This window comes from Jaculus jaculus, chromosome 8 (assembly GCF_020740685.1).
Source record: "Jaculus jaculus isolate mJacJac1 chromosome 8, mJacJac1.mat.Y.cur, whole genome shotgun sequence".
Lineage (NCBI taxonomy): Eukaryota > Metazoa > Chordata > Mammalia > Rodentia > Dipodidae > Jaculus > Jaculus jaculus.
In genome coordinates this window covers 137,966,004-137,986,990 of record NC_059109.1, presented here as the reverse complement: position 1 = coordinate 137,986,990, position 20,987 = coordinate 137,966,004, and the positions used below count along the sequence as shown (strand labels likewise).

At 48.0% G+C, this 20,987-nt stretch overlaps 1 protein-coding gene across 1 annotated transcript in view; it reads right to left on the bottom strand.

Moving 5' to 3' along the window:
* Positions 1-20,987, bottom strand: part of Phactr3 (phosphatase and actin regulator 3) — a 182,816-nt gene that overhangs the window by 21,718 nt on the left and 140,111 nt on the right. Inside the window, exon 8 of the mRNA XM_004669481.2 lies at positions 7,804-7,957. Coding sequence (XP_004669538.1) covers positions 7,804-7,957 — 154 coding nt within the window. The remainder of the gene's footprint in view (positions 1-7,803; positions 7,958-20,987) is intronic.

Genomic DNA, 20,987 nt, shown 5'->3' with positions numbered 1-20,987 from the left:
TTAAGTGGGCCCATGTGTGTGACATGCTGGGGACAGCACCAACTCCCGACAGAAGCTGCTGCAGTAGCACCTGGCAGTGACCTGAGCAGACAGGGTGTCCCAGTGTTCTCAACAAGCACCAGCGGAGGCTTGCAGACACCTCTAAGCAGCGCCAGGAGCCGCATCCTTCATGTCTCCTCCAGGACTACCTCCCTTCTCCTCACACCTTCCTGCTAAATTCTCAGCTGCCAGAGGGAAAGAGTGAAACAAGTAGTTCACATGTCCAAACTGTCCTGGCAATTCTTATCACTGATAGATAGGAAGGGTCTTTTTGTTTGTTTGTTTTGTTTTGTTTTTCGTGGTAGGGTCTCGCTCTAGCCCAGGCTGACCTGGAATTCACTATGTAGTCTCAGGGTAGCCTTGAACTCACATTGATCCTCCTACCTCAGCCTCCCAAGAGCTGGGGTTAAAGGCACATGCCACTGCACCCAGCAGGAAGGGGGGTTTTGGTCACATAGCTATGTGTGACCACATAAACTGGGGATATCAACTGCCTGCCCAGGCTCACCTTCTCAGTTCCCCATCATGACTTACAAGTTAGTAACAATTATGCTAAAACCATATTTAAACATATTATGTAAGTGTCTTGTTATCTGGGGACAACAAGTTCCCTGTTGTTACATAACTTTTATGTTCCTGCTACCAGGGAGCTATCATCCACAGGCCAAAAAATACACACACACACACACACACATACACACACACACACACACACATACACATGGAGGGAGAGAGAGATTCCTGGGCTGGGGAGATAGCACAGCTGGTAAAGCACTTGCCTCGATCCCCTGAACCAGTGTAAACATGTTGGGCATGGTGGTGTGGGCCTATAATCCCAGTGCTGGGGATGTCAAGATAGGAAGAGCCTTGGGGTTCACTGGAGACCAGTCTAACCTACTTGGGGAATTCCAGGCAAATGAGAGGCCCTGTCTTTAAAAAAAAAAAAAAAAAAGTGGATAGAAGTAGGAGTGATGGCTTAGCCATTAAGGCACTTGCCTATAAAGCCAAAGGACCCAGGTTCAATTCCCCAGGACCCATGTAAGCCAGATGCGCAAGGTGGCATATGTGTCTGGAGTTCTTCCGCAGCAGCTGGAGGCCCTGGCATGTGAATTCTCTCTCTCTCTCTCAAATAAATAAATATTTTTTTAAAGGTGGATGATGTGTCTGAAAAATGATACCCAAAGCTGTCATCTGGTCTCCACGTGTGCGAACACAATACACACATGTGTAGGGACACTGACTCCTGCTCAGGCGCTCTGGAGCAGGGCCTGGAATATGTACACTGCACGGTGCTCCTTGGGGCTCAGGATGCAGCTGTGGAAAGTGGAGCTGGGCCGAGGGACAGCGGCCACCCAACGGCTTCTGCTGTCACTCGCTGCTGTGTGACTGGCAGGGTGACTGAACTGCTCTGAGCTCATTTGCAGAACCTGCACCTCTGCGTAGTCGCCATCCCAGCAACTAAGTTTCCAGGAGGTGACATACATGCGGCTCTGAGCAAGCCACCGGCACACGGGAGTCATGGGACAGATGTGAGCTGTGACCGCTTTAATCCCCACGGTCCTCTAGGTCTCTCATGTGGGACCGTGCCATGGGACAGGTGCAGCCACTCAAAGAGAATGGGTGCTCACTGGCTCTGTGCTCAGGGCAGGAGGTGGGAGGCAAAGGAGGCGTACCAGCCATCACTAGGCAACCTCTGCCCTCTCTGTGAATTTGTAAGCTTCAGTAAGAATGGGCTTCTTTGGAGGCGATTAAAAAGATTTTTGGGGGGCTGGAGAGATGGCTTAGTGGTTAAGCACTTGCCTGTGAAACCTAAGGACCCCAGTTCAAGGCTCGACTCCCCAGGACCCACGTTAGCCAGATGCACAAGGGGGCGCAAGCATCTGGAGTTCGTTTGCAGTGGCTAGAAGCCCTGGCATGCCCATTCTCTCTGTCTATCTGCTTATTTCTGTATATCTCTCTCTTTTCAAATAAATAAATAAAAATAAAATATTTTTTAAAAAGTTTTTTTTTCCTGCTAAACTCAGAAAAAGTAAGATAAGATGTGTGCATTTCCTACATCTTCTGTCCCTGGAACTCAGAACTGCTCCATGGTGGGCATTCAGCATCCCAGGGGACAGCTATGGTCAGTCCCCACCCTCCCTCAGGAGCAGTGCCTATCCCCAAATCTGCAGAGTTCAAAGTGAGCCTAGGGGCCAGGGTGCTGTCCTCAGGGGGGCCACACCCAGTATTGTTTTCCAAGGACCTTGTGTTGTCTGTAGACCTGAGTGGTGGTGGGCCTTCTGCATGCAGTGGAATAAAATGGACAGAGGGAACCCGAGGATCTTTAACTGCTGTGCTAACACACTAGTGCCAATCTCTGAGGATGCCCCCAGCCTCAATCAGCCTCTCGCTTGCCTAGAACAAAAGACTCCCGCGGGAGCTGAATCGGTGAATATCACTCAGGACACTCCTCAGAGCCTCAGCACCAGGCAAAACCAGCCATTTTGCCTAGGGACAAGGCTCAAGTCCCCTCCACAGCGGGGCTCCTAGGTCACCTGGCCAACAGGCACCTGCTGCCCTGTTCATTCAACCACTCCTACCCCACTCCCAGGAGACTAGCCTCTGAGCCTGGCCTATACAGGTGACAAATAGGCAAGGAAGATGTCACAGCCTGGAAGACACGACGCACTTCTCCTGCCGGGAACATGCTCAGCTGGAACCTTCCCAAGGACCCCCGAGGAGGTCCTGTGCATGTCCACCATCTCCACCTCACAATTCAGAGGAGATAGGGGCTGCAATCTGAGCTTTGCCTTCCACGCTTTCCCAAAGCTCTTCGGGGTTCAGAGCCCCTTTCTAGGTACTTCCACTTAGGCTCTCCAACCTCCCACTTTGTGTCGCCTTCTGCGCTCCTCCCCTAACACCTCTCACGCATAGCTGGGGACTCCTCTGTGCCAGACGTCTGGTGTTGGTGAGGCTTGAGCCATGAAGCCAAATCCACAGAAGACAGTTCAAGCTTGTGACTAAGACCAGGAAGCCTCCAGACGGCCTCAGCGGAGGACTGCTCTGTCATTCGGCCCATCTGCGCCCTACATCCACTTCCGCACCTGACAAGACACCTCAACCTCCCCCAGCACTTAGTTCTCACCTCCAAAACCCAGAGGAGAGCACACCTCGGCCACTGGGTCACTGTGAGGGTCACTTAGGCAGAAGCAGATTAACCCAATTCACAGCATGTGGTTGGCACTTAAAAGTGACAGCTAGTCAGGTAAGGTGGTGCACACCTGTCCACCCAGGCCTTGGGAGGCTGAGGCAGGAGGACCTTGAGTTCAGGGCCAACCTGGACTACATTGTGAGACCCTGCTCCAATAAAATGAAAAAGGACCAAGACAGTGATATCTGTCAGTTGCTGGATGTCCTTATGAGGTGTGTGGACAGCGTCGTTGCGACGACACGTGTCTCTACGGGTGATTTTCAGGAGATGCTTTGGTGGGAAGCCAGGTCTGTGTATCTCTTCGCTCACTTGCATCTGAAAGGGGAGATGAGCGACCCCTGCAGGAGGGGAGCCATCACCGACGCCGCACACTTCACCCCTGCCAAGGGGACCCTGTCCTCACTGTGGGACCCGGTCCACCTCAAGGGCATGGGTGGGGGCAGGGCCACTTCACCCAGAAAAGTCCTGGGGTACTCAGAAGACAGAACATTCAGGACTTGGAAATAACAAAATAAAATACAGCAAAAACACCAAACGCTCTCTGAAACATGGTAGAGGCATGTTGTCATGGCAACTAGAGGCTGCTGAATTATTCAGCAAGAGATGCTGAAGAACCCAGAGAAGAGACCGCACACAGAGAGAGGGCCGATTACATGACTCTCCACAGGGAAAGATCTCGGAGCCCAAGAAGCCACCTCCGACCTCATGGGAAGAGATTCTCTGCCTGATTCGGGGCTGTTTTGAGTTTTCAGACATGGTTACAAACATCATGGGAGTCACTGCATTCCAGCCGAAGGTCTAAAATTAGTTCCAGGTTCCAAGAGCACTGAGTACATCCAGTCTCAGGGACTGTGTCTTTCCTACCACTTTCATTTTTTGATGCAAGGGAATAGCATACAAAATTTAGGTTTAATTATGGTGTTTTCAAGCATTTTTTCTTTCCCTTCCCCCCTCTCTGCTCCCTTTCTAGCCACCCCCCACTTTTTGTTTCCTTTTGTCCAGTTCTTAGCTTCTTGCCCCTCTTGTTCCCTCTCACGGGCTCCTAGCTGGAAGCACGGCCCATACTCGCTCTCAAACCCCTTAACTGCATACGTTCTCCAAACGCCAAAGTTAGGATCCACATATGACACAGAACATGCTTTTTACTTTTTTGTCATTCTGAACCTCACTTAGCATAACTTTTTCCAATTCCACCCATTTTCCTGCAAGTTTCATAACTTCCTTTCTCTTAACCGCTGAGGAGAACTCCATTGTGTAAATGTGCCACATCTTCATTATCCACTCCCCAGCTGATGGACATCTGGGTTGATTCCATTTCTATGAGTGTGCAAGTATTAGACAGGGATGCCAGCAGGAGGGAGCTCGTCAGCCAGCTCTCAGCAGCCCTGTCCTCCCACATCTGACCCTACAGTCCTGCCCTTTCCTAGTCCCTCAGCATCTGAGCCAGGGCCTGGTCCACCTCATGCCCAGCACCATCATTTCCATACATTTGTGCACCATATGAACTGCCATCACTCATTTTGTTATCTATTCACTATTTCAATTTGAAAGAGAATTTGATTGGATTATCCAGTAGAAAAGCATTTCAGTATGCACAGTTAGAAAGGCAAATGAAACAAAAAAAAAAAAAAAAGCAGGATGAGAAACATAGTTCTTTTGATGTCCAAACAGGGAAGTACTTAATCTTAAACCTGGCTCAATGGGAAGATGTGCTGTGGGTAAAGGGCTTGCTGTGAAAGCACGTGAAGCTGGTTTTGAGTCCTGGAACTCGCACAGTAACGTGGCGAGATGAGAGATGACACACACCTGTCGTCTCAGTGCTGGGAAGGTGGAGACAGGTGGAGCCCTGGGGCTGATTTTCCAGGTAGTCCAGCCTACTTAAAGAGCACCAGGCCGATGAGAACTCCGGTCTCAGAAAGAAGGCCAGTCCCTGAGGACGCCTGAGCTTGTCCTCTGCGCCCTCCCCCGCCCCACATGCTACCTCTCAGCAGAAACTGCATCAATTTTTGAATTTTGTTCTTTCCCCAGGCTTCAGGTAGTACTCCTGGACACGTGAGGTGACACTGACAGTTCCCTGTCCTCTGCAGGCATGAGGGGAAGCCACCCCCATTTCCTCAGCATGCTGTGTTGCTGAGCTGTGGCGACATGCATTAGCAGCTCACACAACTTTATCCAGATATGACTTCAGTGCAGTTAAAGCCTCAGAGAGACATGAGGCAGATAAGAGGCCAATTCCATTGGCAAGCTCTCAAGGCCACCAGAGAAACCTCCAGAACAATCGAGAACAGCACAGTGAAAGACCTAACCCGGAATCAGAAAGAAACAGACCACAAAGCCTTAGACATGGTTGAGACTGGGAGAAAGTGACTGTGGTGGGTTGATTCAAGTGTTCCCCATAAACTTAGGTGTTTTGAATGCTAGGTTCCCAGCTGATGGATATTTGGGAATTAATGCCTCCTGGAAGGAGTGTATTGTTGGGGGTGGGCTTATGGGAGTTATAGCCAGTTTTCCCATGCCAGTGTTTGGTACACTCTCCTGTTGCTATTGTCCACCTTATGTTGGCCAGGGGTTGATGTCCACCCTCTGCTCATGCCATCCTTTTCCCCTGCTATCATGGAGCTTCCACTCGAGCCTGTAAACCAAAATAAATCTCTTTTTCCTAGAAGCTGCTCTTGGTTGGGTGATTTCTACCAGCAATGCGAACCTGACTACAAAAGTAAAGTGGTACCAAGGAGTGGGATTGCTGCTAGACACCTGACTATGTGACTTTGGTCTTTTGGAGCTGATTTTCAAGAGGAATGTGGGAGGATTTGAAACCCTGGCCTAAGAGATGCCCTACAGTGCTGTAAGTACAGCTTGATGGACTATTCTGGTCTGAGCTGCAAGACCTGAATGCAGTAAAAACTATGGACTGTGAGGTTTGGCTTATGAGGGTGAGAAAGAACTTTGCTTGGACTGGGCTAGCAGTTTGTGAGAAGCTTGCTCTTATGCCCATGTCCTGAGAAGTTGTGCAGGGCTGCTTTGCGTAGAAATGAACTAGTGTGAGCAGAGGGATATGACACAGGAAGAAAAATCTTTGGGTGAACTATTGCCTGTTCAGCTGCAAATGAGAGATTACAACCATTAAAACTGGGCTAGCTGATCTGTGCTGGGTCAACAGGAAGAATGTAGACTCTTTTGAAGAGGTCTGAGTGCTCAAGGAGTGTCCTGTTCTTCAAAGTCTGCTTTAGTCCCCCCTGGCTTGACAAATTGGCACCCTACCTGGTATTGTGGAGTGTAAGAAATGCAGGAAAGAGAGGGTCATTGAGTTTGCAACACGGTCTTGTGTTTTGGAAATGGCCATGGGCAGTGTGAAGCAGGTTTGCTGGTGGCCTGCATGGAGACCCCATGGGGCCATGAGGATGAACCATGGCTTGCAATGGAGACCCAGTGGAGATGCCGGGACCATGAGATGGCTGCCAAGGAGAGCTGCCAGCCCCGATGAAGTTTCCCAGGACTGTGAGTAGCCTAGCTGGAGGGGCGGAATTGGAATGCCATAGTCTTGTTGCTGGTTAAAATTATTGGTCTTGGAGATTTGTCACTGGCTATAGAGTTGTTGGACTTGAAGCTACAGAGTTTGATGTTTGCCCTGGTTGTTTTAAATCTTGTATTGGTTGAATGTTTCTTTGCTATACTCAATGCCATCTTTTGCAGTGTGAATATTTATTCTGTGCCATTATGGGTTTTTTTGAGGTAATTTTTTGGCATTATAGCTCAGTTAAAAGATCTTGGACTATGGGGATGTATGGACATCATTGGAATTGATAAAAAGTATGGGAGTTTTAAAGTTAGATGAATGCATTGCATTTTACATTATGTATGGTTATCAGTTTATGGGGGGCAGGGGCAGAATGTGGTGGTTTGATTCAGGTGTCCCCATAAATTTAGGTGTTCTGAATGCTAGGTTCCCAGCTGATGGATATTTGGGAATTAACACTTCCTGGAGGGAGTGTATTGTTGGGGGCAGGCTTATGGGCTTTATAGCCAGTTTCCCCTTGCCAGTGTTTGGCACTCTCCTGTTGCTTCTCCACCTTTTGTTGGCCAGGGGTGATGTCTACCCTCTGCTCATGCCATCATTTTCCCTGCTATCGTGGAGCCTCCCCTCGAGCCTGTGAGCCAAAATAAACCTCTTTTTTCCCAGAAGCTGCTCTTGGTTGAGTGACTTCTACCAGCAATGCAAACCTGACTGCAACAGTGACCTAAGGCGACAAAGGGAGGCCACGAGCTCAGGCAGGGAGTCCTGCCTGCTGAGAGGGAAGAAATCAGTGCAACAACTCTGAACAGGGCTGGGCCAAGCCTGGCAAAGGGGGTGCCAGCCAGCTAAGTGATGCAGTTCCTGTCTAGCCAGAGTCCTGGAGAGCACAAGACATGATGCCATATATCATGGTAAGTCGGGCAAGCTTACTCCAATCAGAATGCTGAGCCGCACTCTATCAGTTATCTTTAAAGCATTGGGACAAAACCATCTGGGAGGCAGATTTACACAGGCTTACAATTCCGGGCCAGCCTGCGCACACATCGCCACCACCACTTACTTAGAGAGCTTCATTTCAATCTGTTGCCGGATCTCCTGCCGCTCCTCGTCCGTCCTCCTGGGGAAGATGTTCCGATCCTCCAGCTCCTGCTTGCTTGGCCTGTTCCTCAGCTTCACGGCCAGCAGCTCCTTCTTGCATTTCCTGGGCAGCGTCCCTACAAGACCCAACAGGGCAAGGAGACAAGGGGACAAAGAAACGGGTGTCAGCAGAGTGATGCATGTGATGCAGCCTCTGTGGGTGGAGTCTGGACCAGGGACCAGGAGCAGGGGCTGAGGGACCCACACGTGCTTCTTCATGCTACTTTCCTGAGGACACAATGCCACCACGGTGGCTTGCTAGACCCCCACTCAGGAGACAAACGCTCTGTAGATGTGGATCACTGCTGCAGTTCCCTTCTTGTTGCTGGGATAAAGCAACCAACCAGGAGCAGCAGAAGGGAGGAAAGTTGTTTACTTGGGGTCATAGCCTGGAGGGAAAGCTTCACGATGGCAGGAGAGTGACAGTAGAGCAGAGGCTGGACTTCACTTCTGCCTCCGCTGGTGGCCGGCAGCTGCAGGAGAGGGAGCCGACACGCTAGGGGCCTCAAGGTCCGTCCCTGGCAACATACCTCCTCCAGAAAGGCTCCAGCTCCCAAACTGTCACCAGCTGGGGATTCAGCATTTGGACCACCTAAGTTCATGGAGGATTGAAATACAACAACCAACAGCCCAGATTTCCAGGGTTGGATACTTGCTTGATACCTGCTGTCCCAGGGTGTTACTAACGACCCACTTTGTTTTTTTTTTTTCAAAAGAATCTGAATTTGGGCCATAAATTATACAAAAACTTTCCTATGGTGTCTGTGACCCCAGCCTCAGGTAGCACTGACCATTCGCCCTCCCGTGTCTATCGTTTTAGCCACACAGGTGTTCTTTAAACACCTGTGGCACCCCACTGCAGGAGTGCCATACCTACTTCCTGGCTGCTCTGCAGGCACCGCCGAGGGCTGGCCACCTCCTGAACAGCATCGCACTGTGGGCCCAGAGCCTCTGTCACCGTCACGTCACACATCCCCCAAGTGGCATCTTCTCTGTTCTCTACATCATCATCTGTCTCTTTGCTGGATTTGAGCTTTAACGACATCCACTCTCCCAGGAGGGATGTGGAGACAGGGTGCTGCCAGTGAGTCCATGGTCAGATTGGCTCCTGGTTTGCCAGGTGGAGTTGAATCTTAGTTTACACATGGCTCAAGTCAGCAGAGTGAAATCGGGGCACAAAATGAATCTTAGGGAGCAGAATGAATTGAAGTGTAGAGAAGGTACCAGCTTCATGCACAGGAGGGGAGGGGAGGGGACGAACAGTCTCACCACATCCACTGGTGTGCCAGAGACAGCCGCCCTCTGCCTGCCTGACTTCGGGAAGGCAGGGTTCCCCTCTGCCTGGCGCGCGCTCCAAAGGGGATGTGCAAGCTGGCCAGGCGGTGAGTGTGGGGGTGACCAGCTGTGCTGCTCCTCCAGGGCATCGACCTGAACCTGGTCCCCGTGTCACCCAAAAGCCATCACTGCCATGGGCAGAAGCCAATTTCATTTCTTAAGACAAATGCCCCCCATGACTGGCAAGACTGCCGACATTGGGTGACTATTCACTGCTCAGCTCTAAGCAGGACATCTAAACCACCCCTTCTAAGGCCCAGCCAGGCCTGTGGAAGAGGGCTGGCTGCAGGAAGCGGGTAGGCGCAGGGCGGGGAGTGGTGCGGAGTGCCATCTTCTGCATGTGGCATGGCTGTTACACTCATGAGCTCCCAACAGTCATGTTTCCTGAACAAAGCCGAGTCTGTCAACATGTCACTATTGCTGGGGGAAGGTACGTGATGAAAGCGACACCTCCCAGAGCAGCTAATGGCAGCGGGGCAAGGGGGGCATGCTCTTCATCAGTCTAGCCCCTGGTAAGCTGCGCACTCTCCCATAAGTGACTCCCACCCATGGCCCTGCCAGCACCCTAACTTAACCCAGTGGTCAAGGAAAAAGGCAGGAGAGTAGGATGGGATTAACCAGAAAGATGGTATTAGAAGGGGAGGGGATAAGAGAAAGAAAATAGGGGAACAAGATCAAAACGCGTCCTAGACACATACGAAAGTATCAAACAAAAAGGCTCCCGTGAGAAAGTCAACTCCTAACCTGAGGCAGAAACAGGAAATGGAAATGAGTACAAGGGCGTGGCTCCTTAGGAGGAGTAAGGGGAAGGAGATACCAAAAAGGAACTCTGCCCACCCTGAATTTCCACAGTGAACCTGCCGTGCAGAACAGAGAAACACAGAGAAGCAGCGACGAGTGACCGCAAGTCACTTCAGCACTGACTCCAGCCCCAGGCTTATTTTTTAAAATTTATTTATTTGAGAGTGACAGAGAAAGAGGCAGAGAGAGAGAGAGAGACAGAAATTGGGTGCTCCAGGGCCTCCAGCCACTGCAAATGAACTCCAGACGCGTGAGCCCCCTTGTGCATGTGGCTAACGCGGGTCCTGGGGAATTCAAGCCTTGAGCCGGGGTCCTTAGGCTTCATAGGCAAGCGCTTAACCACTAAGCTATCTCTCCAGCCCCCAAGTTTATTTTTCACTCACTTTACCAACAAAGGCAGTCGTGTGCTTTGGGATCGGGCAGAGCCTGGAGGAGCCGCCCGCACTTTCTCAGTTGGTCTTTTCTGCGTGGCTGAGGGGGGCTGGGGTTGAAAGTGATAGTGACATTTATGAAGTTAGGTAGCCTCTCGGAACTAGGGAGACTGGTTCACCATTTTCAGTAATGCCACTCACCAATATTTTTTTCAAGCAACTTGTTTACTTTACTTCGGGAAACTACTGATACCATTAAAAAAAAACAAAAATACAGCGGTAAAGAAAAATGAAGTTATGAAATTTGCAGAAAAATGGATGGACCTGGAAAGTATTATACTAAGTGAGGTAACCCAGGCCCAGAAAGCCAAGCGCCACATGTTCTCTCTCATATGTGGATCCTAGCTACAGATGACTGGGCTTCTGCGTGAGAATGAAAATACTTAGTAGCAGAGGCCAGTAAGTTAAAAAGGAGACATAAAGGGTAGAGAAAGGAAGGGAGGAGGATACTTAATAGGTTGATATTGTATATATGTAATTACAATGATTGTAATGGGCAGGTAATATGATGGAGAATGGAATTTCAAATGGGAAACTGTGTGGGTGGGGAGGGAGGGAATTACCATGGGATATATTTTATAATCATGGAAAATGTTAATAAAAATTAAAAAAAATACAGAAAAACAAGATTAATGTCATTCATATTAAATACATTAACTGGTTATATTAATATATTAATATTTAATATATTTTCTTAAGAATATTAATATACTAAATCTATTAAAAATAGGCTGATGGCTCAGATTTGCATACCCAGATCCACCTCCTGACTGCCAGGCCTGCGTGCTCAGCCTCCTTCTGATGCTGGCACCTGGGTGTCTGGTAGGCTTCTCTACCTGAGCACCTGGCAGACTGCCAGAGCCTGAAGCATGAGCGACAGGTCAAGAGGAAGAGCCAAACCCGCCCGCTGTCTGCACTCCTGACCCTGACAGCCGTGAGTCTGCCTGGTAAGTGAGGGGGACCTGTCTGTCAAACACCTTCCCATCATGGGCCAGCTGGATGAGTGAAAGACCCGTCTGTCAAGCTCTACCCATCACAGGTCAGCTTGGTCAGTGAGGCACCTGACTATCATGAATCCCCTCATAAAGGGTCAGCTGGATGGGTGAGGGACCCATCGGTCATGCCCTGCCCATCACGGGCCAGCTAGGTCGGCGAGGCATCTGTGAGTCATGCACTTATCCCCCGTCTGGCACCTGTACAACCACAGTGAGACTGCAGCTGACAGCGCAGTCCAGAGGACAGCAGGAGAGGGGACAAGGGACAGCAGCACGCTCTCAAGTACAGGTCGTGTCTCCCTGCACCCTCCCAGCAGAGCCCCAGTGCTGGGCGACAGATGTGCTCTCTCCTGACACACTCATCTCACGATCATCTCTTGAGCAAAGCGCATCGGCCCTGATGCTCTCCACACCCAAGCTTAGACAAGGTCTGTAGGATTCGTTAGCACAGTTTGTGAAGAATAAGGCCCAGGAGAAAGGGGCTATCTCAGTCACCAGAGTAACGGTGAAAACACAACAGGAGTTCAAGACCAGCTTCAGCTGCATAGTGACTTCAAGGCCAGCCTGAGCTACATGAAACCCTGTCAAAGAAAAAAAAAAGTGAGTTTATTAACTTGCACTTTTATCCAAGATACACAAACTGAATTCTCGTTTTCACTCCAATAGAAAACAAGTAAAAATATAAGAAAAAATGCTTTTCAGGATGCTAAAAATAAGCACCAAAGGAGAACAGAGCTTAGAGATGGTGGTCAACTGTGGTGGTACTCAGGGTCAGCCAGCCATTGTGTGGGAGTCCACAACTGGGGAGAGTTCTGGAAAGGCTCTGGAAGACTGCCTGGGTTGAGAAGGTGAAGCAGAGACCTAAGGAGACCGCAGCTGGAGGTTGTGGGACAGAACGTTGGAAGGGACATAGCCCAAAGATACGTAGAGGCTTCCTAAAACCTTCAGCTGCCTGCACTACACACCTGGAGAAAGGTCGCCAGTTTCTGGTGCTCTCACCCTGGAAGAACACAGCCCGCGCCCATTAACCAGGCGGGAACACGCTGGGGAAGCTCACAGATGGTCCCATCTCAGGCACAGGCAATGATCAGCTGGGTGACACTCAGCTCGAGTTCTGTCTAAGAAATCCTAACAGCCAGACCTGAATGCACTAGGCTGTTTCCAAGTAACTGAACTGCTTCCCAGAATAAAACCCAGAAGATATTTATAGAACAGAAAATCATCCACCAACCAAAAAATAGACTCACAATGTGTGTCAGCCGATCTAAAATTCCTGCAGCTACAGGGAAGCCAGAAAAGCCCACGCAAAGATCAGGCACAGGGAAGAAAGGGTGTCAGAGCCATCATCCCAATTAGCAACAGTGAGGTAACCTCAGCAGCGTCCCAAGAAAGACAGGCTGCGTGCAGAAAGACACACAGCGCCCTGGCGGCAGATGGTGCCCCAGGAGCGATGGCTGTAAATTGCTGGGAGAGAACCAGTGATGATTCTGAATTCCATCCATGGTCAAAACAGCTTTCAGAGTGAAGGCCAAGTAAACACTGTTGCAGTCATTAAAAACTATAAGAATTAATCACTATGAAAAATGGAGAAATGAATCCTATAGTCTGAAGGAAAATGACTCCAGGCAGATGCTGGCATCTGAGCAGAGGAAAGGAAACAGAAATGGGGACTGTGGTTTAAACACACTTTTTTTTCTTATTCACTTTAAGCAGCACCGACTTTGTTAACAATTTCTGTGAGATAGTATGGTGTTCCTAACACATGGGTGAATGAATGAACAGTAAGAATGGAACAAAGGTTGGAAAGGAAAGAGAAAAAGAAGAACTGCTGTGAGGCTATTGACCTGTAAGGGAAGTGACATCCTTAGACGACGAAGGCCACGAGGAGAGGAAGATGTCGTGAACACTGAAGCCTCCTGCCGCCGAATTGGCTACACAGAGTCACAGTTAAGAAACACAGAGGAACATCCTGAAATACTCAATCCAGAAAAGACAAACAGAGGTGTGGACAGTGGCACATGCCTATAATCCCAGAACTTGGGAGAAGGAGGCAGGAGGATCAGGACTTCAAGGTCCTCTTCAATCTTAACTATATAGTGAAGTTGGGGTCAGCCTGGACTATGGGAGACCCTGCAGATGGGAGGCAGGGGGAAGGGAAGGAGAAAAGAAGGAGAGAGAGGGGGAGCAAGGAAGGAAAATCAGAACAAATAGAAAACAAGCCTATGGTAGGTTTAAACTTGATTTTTAAAAGATCATTCATTACTGGGGAGACCCAAGACCCATCAATATGACAAGAAAAGAAAGTGCCTAGCATGAGTTAGGTCATCTCTATCACATCTGCAGGAGACACTGCAGGGAAGCAGACTAAACCTGAGCGCTGCTGTCTCTCCTCACCTGAGAACCTCCTCTAGGGACACAGGGGTAGACACTGAGGAGACACAAAATTCATCAAAGCAGAAAACTCGGAGGCAGCTGGGAGCTCAACACTGAAGGAGACATATAACACACCTTCCAGGGCTCAGAAAGCATTACAGAAGAGAGGGTGGAAAGAATGTAAGAGCCACAGGGTAGGGAGGTTTTCTCTGAGGCACTCTTTCCCACATAGAGGCTGACTGGTGCATTCATGACCTCACAGTGATTACCAATGACCCCAGTGAGAAGGGTCTTCAGTAGAATGAGGGTGAGGGAAGGAGGACATAAGAGTATAACCTGATGGGAATATGAATTTACAACATGTTCATATATTAAAGTTTTCAACAGAAATCATTCATATAAATATTCTGAACACTATAAGGCAGAAATAAAATTTTAGTATGAATGAAAAAAAGCACAAAATGATATGATCCTATCTCTAACACGCCCTTCAAGGATCAAGGACCATGTGGAAAAGGTGGAAGACAGAATGTAAGAGCCAAAGGAAGTGAACGAGTGCTTAAGATACTGTCTTCCAGACACTAAGTGGCCTTGATACTCATGACCTCACAGTAGCGGCCACTACCTACACGAGACCTGCAGAGTAGGAGGGAAAAATGAAGACATCAAAACAGAAGAGAGACTAGTGGGAAAGAAGAAGGTTTTCAGTGGTGGAAAACTCAAAAGGGAGAGAAGGGAGGGTGGTGTGAGGGGATTAGGATCATGACATATTGTCTACATGAATGGAAGTCGTCAACAAAGTTTTTGAAGCTATGTGGTCCTACAACCATACCATGTAAACATAACGACCCCAAATCTGAAGAGTAAATTCTGCACCATTGTTACCACTGCCATGCCAGTCATGGAGGGCTGAAGAGGGTACAGTGATGCCAGGCAAGGCAGCCTTTAGACCCAAGAACCGTTTCGGGATAGAAAGGGTTCCTCCACTGTGACAGAGAACACTTCATCAGCCCTTCAAAATAAAACTGAAGACAGAGGGAATGCATAAGCGCACAGCTATCTCTGGATGCCTCAAAGCCAATAGGTAATTCACAGAACATGCAAACAGACATCAAGAAGAATTGTTTGCGGCAACAACAAGACTAGAACCTACTACCGACATGAACAGCCCGATCCCTGGAGGTCACACCCTCACTCCAAGGGCAGACGCAGGCTGTGCCAAGATGGAGCCTATTTGGAGCCATAAAAAAAGTCAATTTTAGAGAACTCAATTTATACAAACCATGCTCTCTGAGTGGAATTAAATTGGAAATCAGTAGCAAAAGATCTCTAGAGAAATACTCAAATAAAAAGAAAGTTTCTCAGAAACACACAGTACTGAGAAAAAATTAAAACAGAAATTACAAATAAAAATACAATATATCAAAATGATATTAAAGGAGACACTTATGGAATTGAATGCCTTTATTTGAAAAAGAGGAAGTATCTCAAATAAATTGCCTTAGAGTCCATCTTAAGAAACTAGCAAAAAAAAAAAAAAAGTAACCACAGGGGTAGATATAAAATAACAGAGACCAAGTGAATAAAAGAACAAATATAAAATAAATACTAAAGATAAATAATAATAAAATCTTTGAAACAAAAAGCCAGTTCTCTGAGAACCAATCAGAAAGAGAAAGAAGAGAGAGATCACTAACATCACTGAAGGGAAGGGAAATGGTAATTTCTACACCATCTGATCCTGCAAGTATCAACAATGTGTAAGGGCATGTTTCAAGCCAATGTGTGCCAAAACAATTGATTTAGATGTAATGAACAAATTCCTGGAAAAAAAATACAAATTACCAAAACTCAAGAGGAAACATAGCTATACCTATTAAATAAAATAAAAATGATTTTCAGTTTAAAACCTTCACACACACACACACACACACACACACACACACACACACTCACATAGACATATGCCTCGAAGCCCTAGGGAAAGGATTATTTTTATTAAACATTTATGGAATAAATAGCACCAATATACAAATCTTTTCAGAGAATTTTAAACAAAGGACTATTTCACTACTCATTTGATAAATCCTGAATTGACTAGAAGTATAGGATCAGAAAATGTATTTTAAGAACCGAACAGTAAAAAGCCACATGTCTTCAGAACACAGATATAAAATTTTAAACAAAAGTAGTAAAACCAATCTAGTGACTTATGAAAACGATAGTACATTACAATCAAGAAGTTTATCATTCCAAAAGTAATCAGTGTAATTCACCAAAATGACTTTTAAGAAAACCCATGTGATTACTTCAGTAGACATAGGAAAAGGACATGACAAAAATCTAATGTCTGTTGCTGATGAAAAAAAAAAAAAAGGCTGGAAACATGACCCAGGGGCTACGTGTACTTCCCTTGCAAGCATGAGGGGCCCGAGACTGCCCAAGTGCAAATTTCTAGACAGCACACAAACACATGAGCATGGCCGCACACTCCTGCATCACCAGCCCCACAAAGGAAACAAAGAACAGCCAGGCGTGCTGGCGCACGCCTTTAATCCCAGCACTCAGGAGGCAGAGGTAGGTGGATCGCCATGAGTTCAAGGCCACCCTGAGACTCCATAGTGAATTCCAGGTCAGCCTGGACTAGACTGAGACCCTGCCTTGAAAAATCAAAAACAGAAAAAAAAAAAAAAAAATGAAAGGCCAGAGACTCTCCTAGGCTCAGAAAAAAACAGTAAGCCCACTACAGACAAGACTTAATGTGTTCAAAGTGGAACCACCACAGACAAGTTCCCGTATCAATAAGAGACCTGGGCTGAAAATGAGGATGAGCAGAAGAGCAATGGAGCAAAACACACCACGCTCTGCTCCAGCCACCACTGGTGAGTACACACCTTGCCAAAGACAATCACATGGGGCACTGCAAGGGCACACACACACACCACAAAAAGAAAAACTAAGGAAAACAAAAGCTACTGTTGACAAACTGTATGAGTAGAAGGAAACTCCCTCACCCAGATAAAGGTTATATGTGAAAATCCCACAGGATTTTCAGAAATAAGGCACAGATGTCCAGCTTTGCCAGCTCTGTTAAGGAAAGCCTGGGAGGTTTCAAGCAGATGCAATAAGGCAAGAAAAGGAATAAGCCAAAGACAAAACAGAATTGCCCTCACAAGTACTGTGACCGCCAAGGGAGACTATCCAGTGAGATCTACAAAACGCTGCTGGAACACGTGGGTTAGCGAGGCCACAGAATGCAATGTCACTAGAGCAGGATCAGCTGTTCTTCTATTTACTATCAGTAGACACCCACAAACTGAAATCTAACATACCCCACAGCTGCCTCCCAGACAGCAAGTGTCTAACAAAGATGTGACAAGCTGGAAATGACACAGCACAACTGAGGATTTCTAATGACCTAAATAATGGTGAGAAATACCACAGCCATGAGGCTGAAAATATGTTTTGGTTTTTTTTTTTTTTTAATTTTTAAAAAAAAAATTTTTTTTTAATTTATTTGAGAGCGACAGACACAGAGAGAAAGACAGATAGAGGGAGAGAGAGAATGGGCGCGCCAGGGCTTCCAGCCTCTGCAAACGAACTCCAGACGCGTGCGCCCCCTTGTGCATCTGGCTAACGTGGGACCTGGGGAACCGAGCCTCGAACCGGGGTCCTTAGGCTTCACAGGCAAGCGCTTAACCGCTAAGCCATCTCTCCAGCCCTGTTTTGGTTTTTTTTTTTAACACACCGATTCTCTCTGAATTGATCTACAGATTTAAAAAAAATCCCAGCCTTCTTGTGTGTACAGGAACTGATTAACTGATTCCTAAAGTCATACAGAAGTACAAAGCACCTAAATTAGTGAAAACAATGTTGAAAATGAAAGACAAAATTGAAGGGCTAATTCTAAGTTTTGCTTTCGAAATTTATAATGAAATGTCAGTGATCAAGAGAAGGTGGCCGGAGAGATTGCTCAGTGGTGAAAGGTGCTTGCTTGCAAAGCTTGTGGGCCTGGGTTTGATTCCCCAGTACCCACATGAAGCCAGGTGCACAAAGTGGCCCAGAGGCATGGGTGCTTGCTCTCTCAGGCTTCTCTCATTCTCCTTGTAAATAAGTTTAAGGAATTTAAACAGAATGGGATGCAGATGTATAGATAAGTAGTAAGTCAGAAGAACAGACCAGGAAGCATTCCACACACGTACAGAGAGCTGACTTTTTATACATATGCAAGTGTATTTCAATGAAGAATGTATATTTAACTCCCAACAAATGGTTCTGAGCAAGTGGATAATCACATGTAACAAATAAGCCTTGATTCACACCTCACAGCATACACAATCTAAAAATGAGCCACAGACACAAAAATAGAACCTAAAAATAGAAATTCATGGATGAAAGTGTGAGAGAAAATCTGTGTGATCCTGTGTATGACAAGATTTCTTAGACACAACACCAAAAGCACAAGCCGTGAAGGAATTACTTGATAGGGTGAGTTTTATCAGAACTGATAACTTCTTCCAAAGGGAGAAGTATTAAAAAGAAACCCACAGGTGGAGAGAGAATATCTGGGAAGCCGGTACCCCATGAAGGACACATATCCAAAAGGTACTGAGAACCTTTTACCATATAGGGAAATAAGCAACCTAATTTGGAAAATAGGGTATATATTTCACCAAAGATGCAGAGTAAAAATAAGCGTGAACAATGTTTTAAGCATAATAAATCATGATGGGCATGCCATCTAAAGCCACCAGGGACACCATGGCCCACCCAGTACCATAGCTAAGGTCAGAAATACTGTCTGCAAGAAATCACTGCGTAGAACACAGAAAAACTGGATCTCCCGATCCGCTGGTGAGAACAGCAACCCGGGCCGCTCTGAAAGTCTGGCAATTTCTTAAGCAGTTACATGTCCATCATATGACCCCTGCCCTTCTGCTCCTGGGCATCTGTGCCAAAGTGGAAGTCGATGTCCGCGCAAGGGCTCGAACACAGAGCCTGCCACAGTTCTGCCTCGACAGCTGAGTCCCACCCAGGTGCCTTTTCCTGGGAGCTAGAACCTCGCAGAGAGAAGCAGCAGGCGTTCAAAGGAGAAACCGCTGAGCTTCCAGGTAAGTGAGTGAAGAAGCCAGGTAGAATGCATAGCCTTTAAGCATCAAGGATAATCTAGAACGCTTCTTCCCAGAGGAGATCAGGAATGGGGTGCTTCAGAGAACATCATTTACTATGGAGCTGTTTTTAAGCAAGCTGTTGTAATCGGTCCGAGGGGGAAAAACTACACCAGCGCGACAGGACAGAGCACAGCTGACCATGGAAGCCTCACGCAAATGCAGAACTAAAAACACAGTGAGGTGAGCCCCACCCCCTTACTCTGAGCTATATGACATAGTGCCCACTTATGCCCTAACCCCTCCCCCTGCCCTCATCCTCGCCCACTTTGCCTCGGGAAACTCCCTTTCAGTGGCTAAAAACTATCCAAGCCTGTGCAGTCTTTGCACCAATTGTTCCCTCTGCTCAGAATTCTCCCCGCATGGCTGGCTCCCTCTTGTGATGTCGCAGCTCCCGTGTCACCTCCCGGCAGGCACTCATCTGACCATTCTGTGTGGAGCCACCTGCCTGCCATCACTCCCAGGCCCACCAACTGGTTGCATTTTGCTTGTTGGTCAGCTGGTCTGTTTATCATCCGTAGTGTCCACTAAGCCATGGGCCCCAGGAAAGGAAAGAACTCCACCTGATTTGACCACACCTGGTCCCCAGCAGCCAGAATAGGACCAAGCACGTAGATGGGGAGAGGAGAGGTCCGGGCCTGCCTATCCTTGTACCCCGAGTCTACCACTGGCTGCATCTGAAAGCTCCATCCAGCAAGACTATACTTCCTGTGAAGAGCTTCCTTTCTAGAGTGGAGAGAAGTGTTGACCCTAAGGCTAGCATGACAGTCCTGGTCCTGGATGGAGATGGGAGGGACAAACAGGTGAAGGGGCTGTTCTCAAACCAGCCTCAGCCATCAACCACATCTCCAAAAGGAAAATATTAATGCATACACCTAAGCCCTGGACGCATCTCACCGCTAGAATGGCAGGTAAGAACTGGTCATGGGCTGGGGCAGATGTCCCAGAGCAAAAAGCGCTTGCCTTATGAGACTGCAGACCTGAGTTTGACCCCCAGGACGTGCATCCATGCTGGGTGTGCCGGTGCATGCTTACCACCCCAGGGCTGGGCAGCGGAGGCAGAGGATCCCTGGGGTTGGCTGGCCAGTCAGTGTAGCCCCTATGATAAGCCCTGGCCAATGAGAGAGCCTGTCTCAAAAAAGGTGTTCTTTACCTGACACCTGAGATTGTTCTCCGGCCTCCACATGCAGGTACACACACCACTGGGGACAGCCGCTGTTTCTGAAGAATGGAACTGGGAGAACTTTCCCCAGACTGTCTTTGGTTCTTTCTGGTTTACACTGTGTAAAGATATTTACCTTCTCACAAAGAAAATAAGTCAGTATGAAAAGCACTGTGTGACCCGCCACCCCGTGCCACTCTCCTGGAGGTCAGGCACCCATGAGGAGGGCAAGGTTGGGAGTGGTTTTTCTCCCCAAGTGGAGCTGAGGCCAGACCACTCCCAACCTTCCACAGGGCTGACTCTGCCATCAGAATTAAATCTGAAAGGAGCCCACCAGGCCATTCCTCCCCAGATAATGAAGTAAAGGGATAGCAATGTCCGTGGAGACCTGAGCTGCTTATGTCCCTGCAGGGAGGAGAGCTGCTACCTTCTGCCTCAGAGGAACATGGCCTCTGGCTCAGCTACAAAACGCCCATGGGCTCACAGCACACACCTTCTACTGCCAGAAGCAAAGGGAAAGTAGCCCCCTCCCCTCCCACGTCTCAGAAACTACAGTCCTTGCAGTGTGTGCAGGAGCAGGGAGCCTTGGGGGTATTCACTGTGGCTACACTGCCAAAAGAACCAGAAACTTAATAACAGCCATGCATCTTCCTGGGGAAGTTGAGAACACTTCCCTCACACAGGGGACTCACCACAGAGCAGCTGCCTTTGCTGAGGAAGTCTACATACAGGAGATAGAGAGATTCCCACCAACGTCTCGGTGGTAGCTTGAATGCCAAGTGCTTCCCATGGCCTCACGTGCTTGTAATTAGCTCATACTTGATGCCCAGCTGGCAGAACCT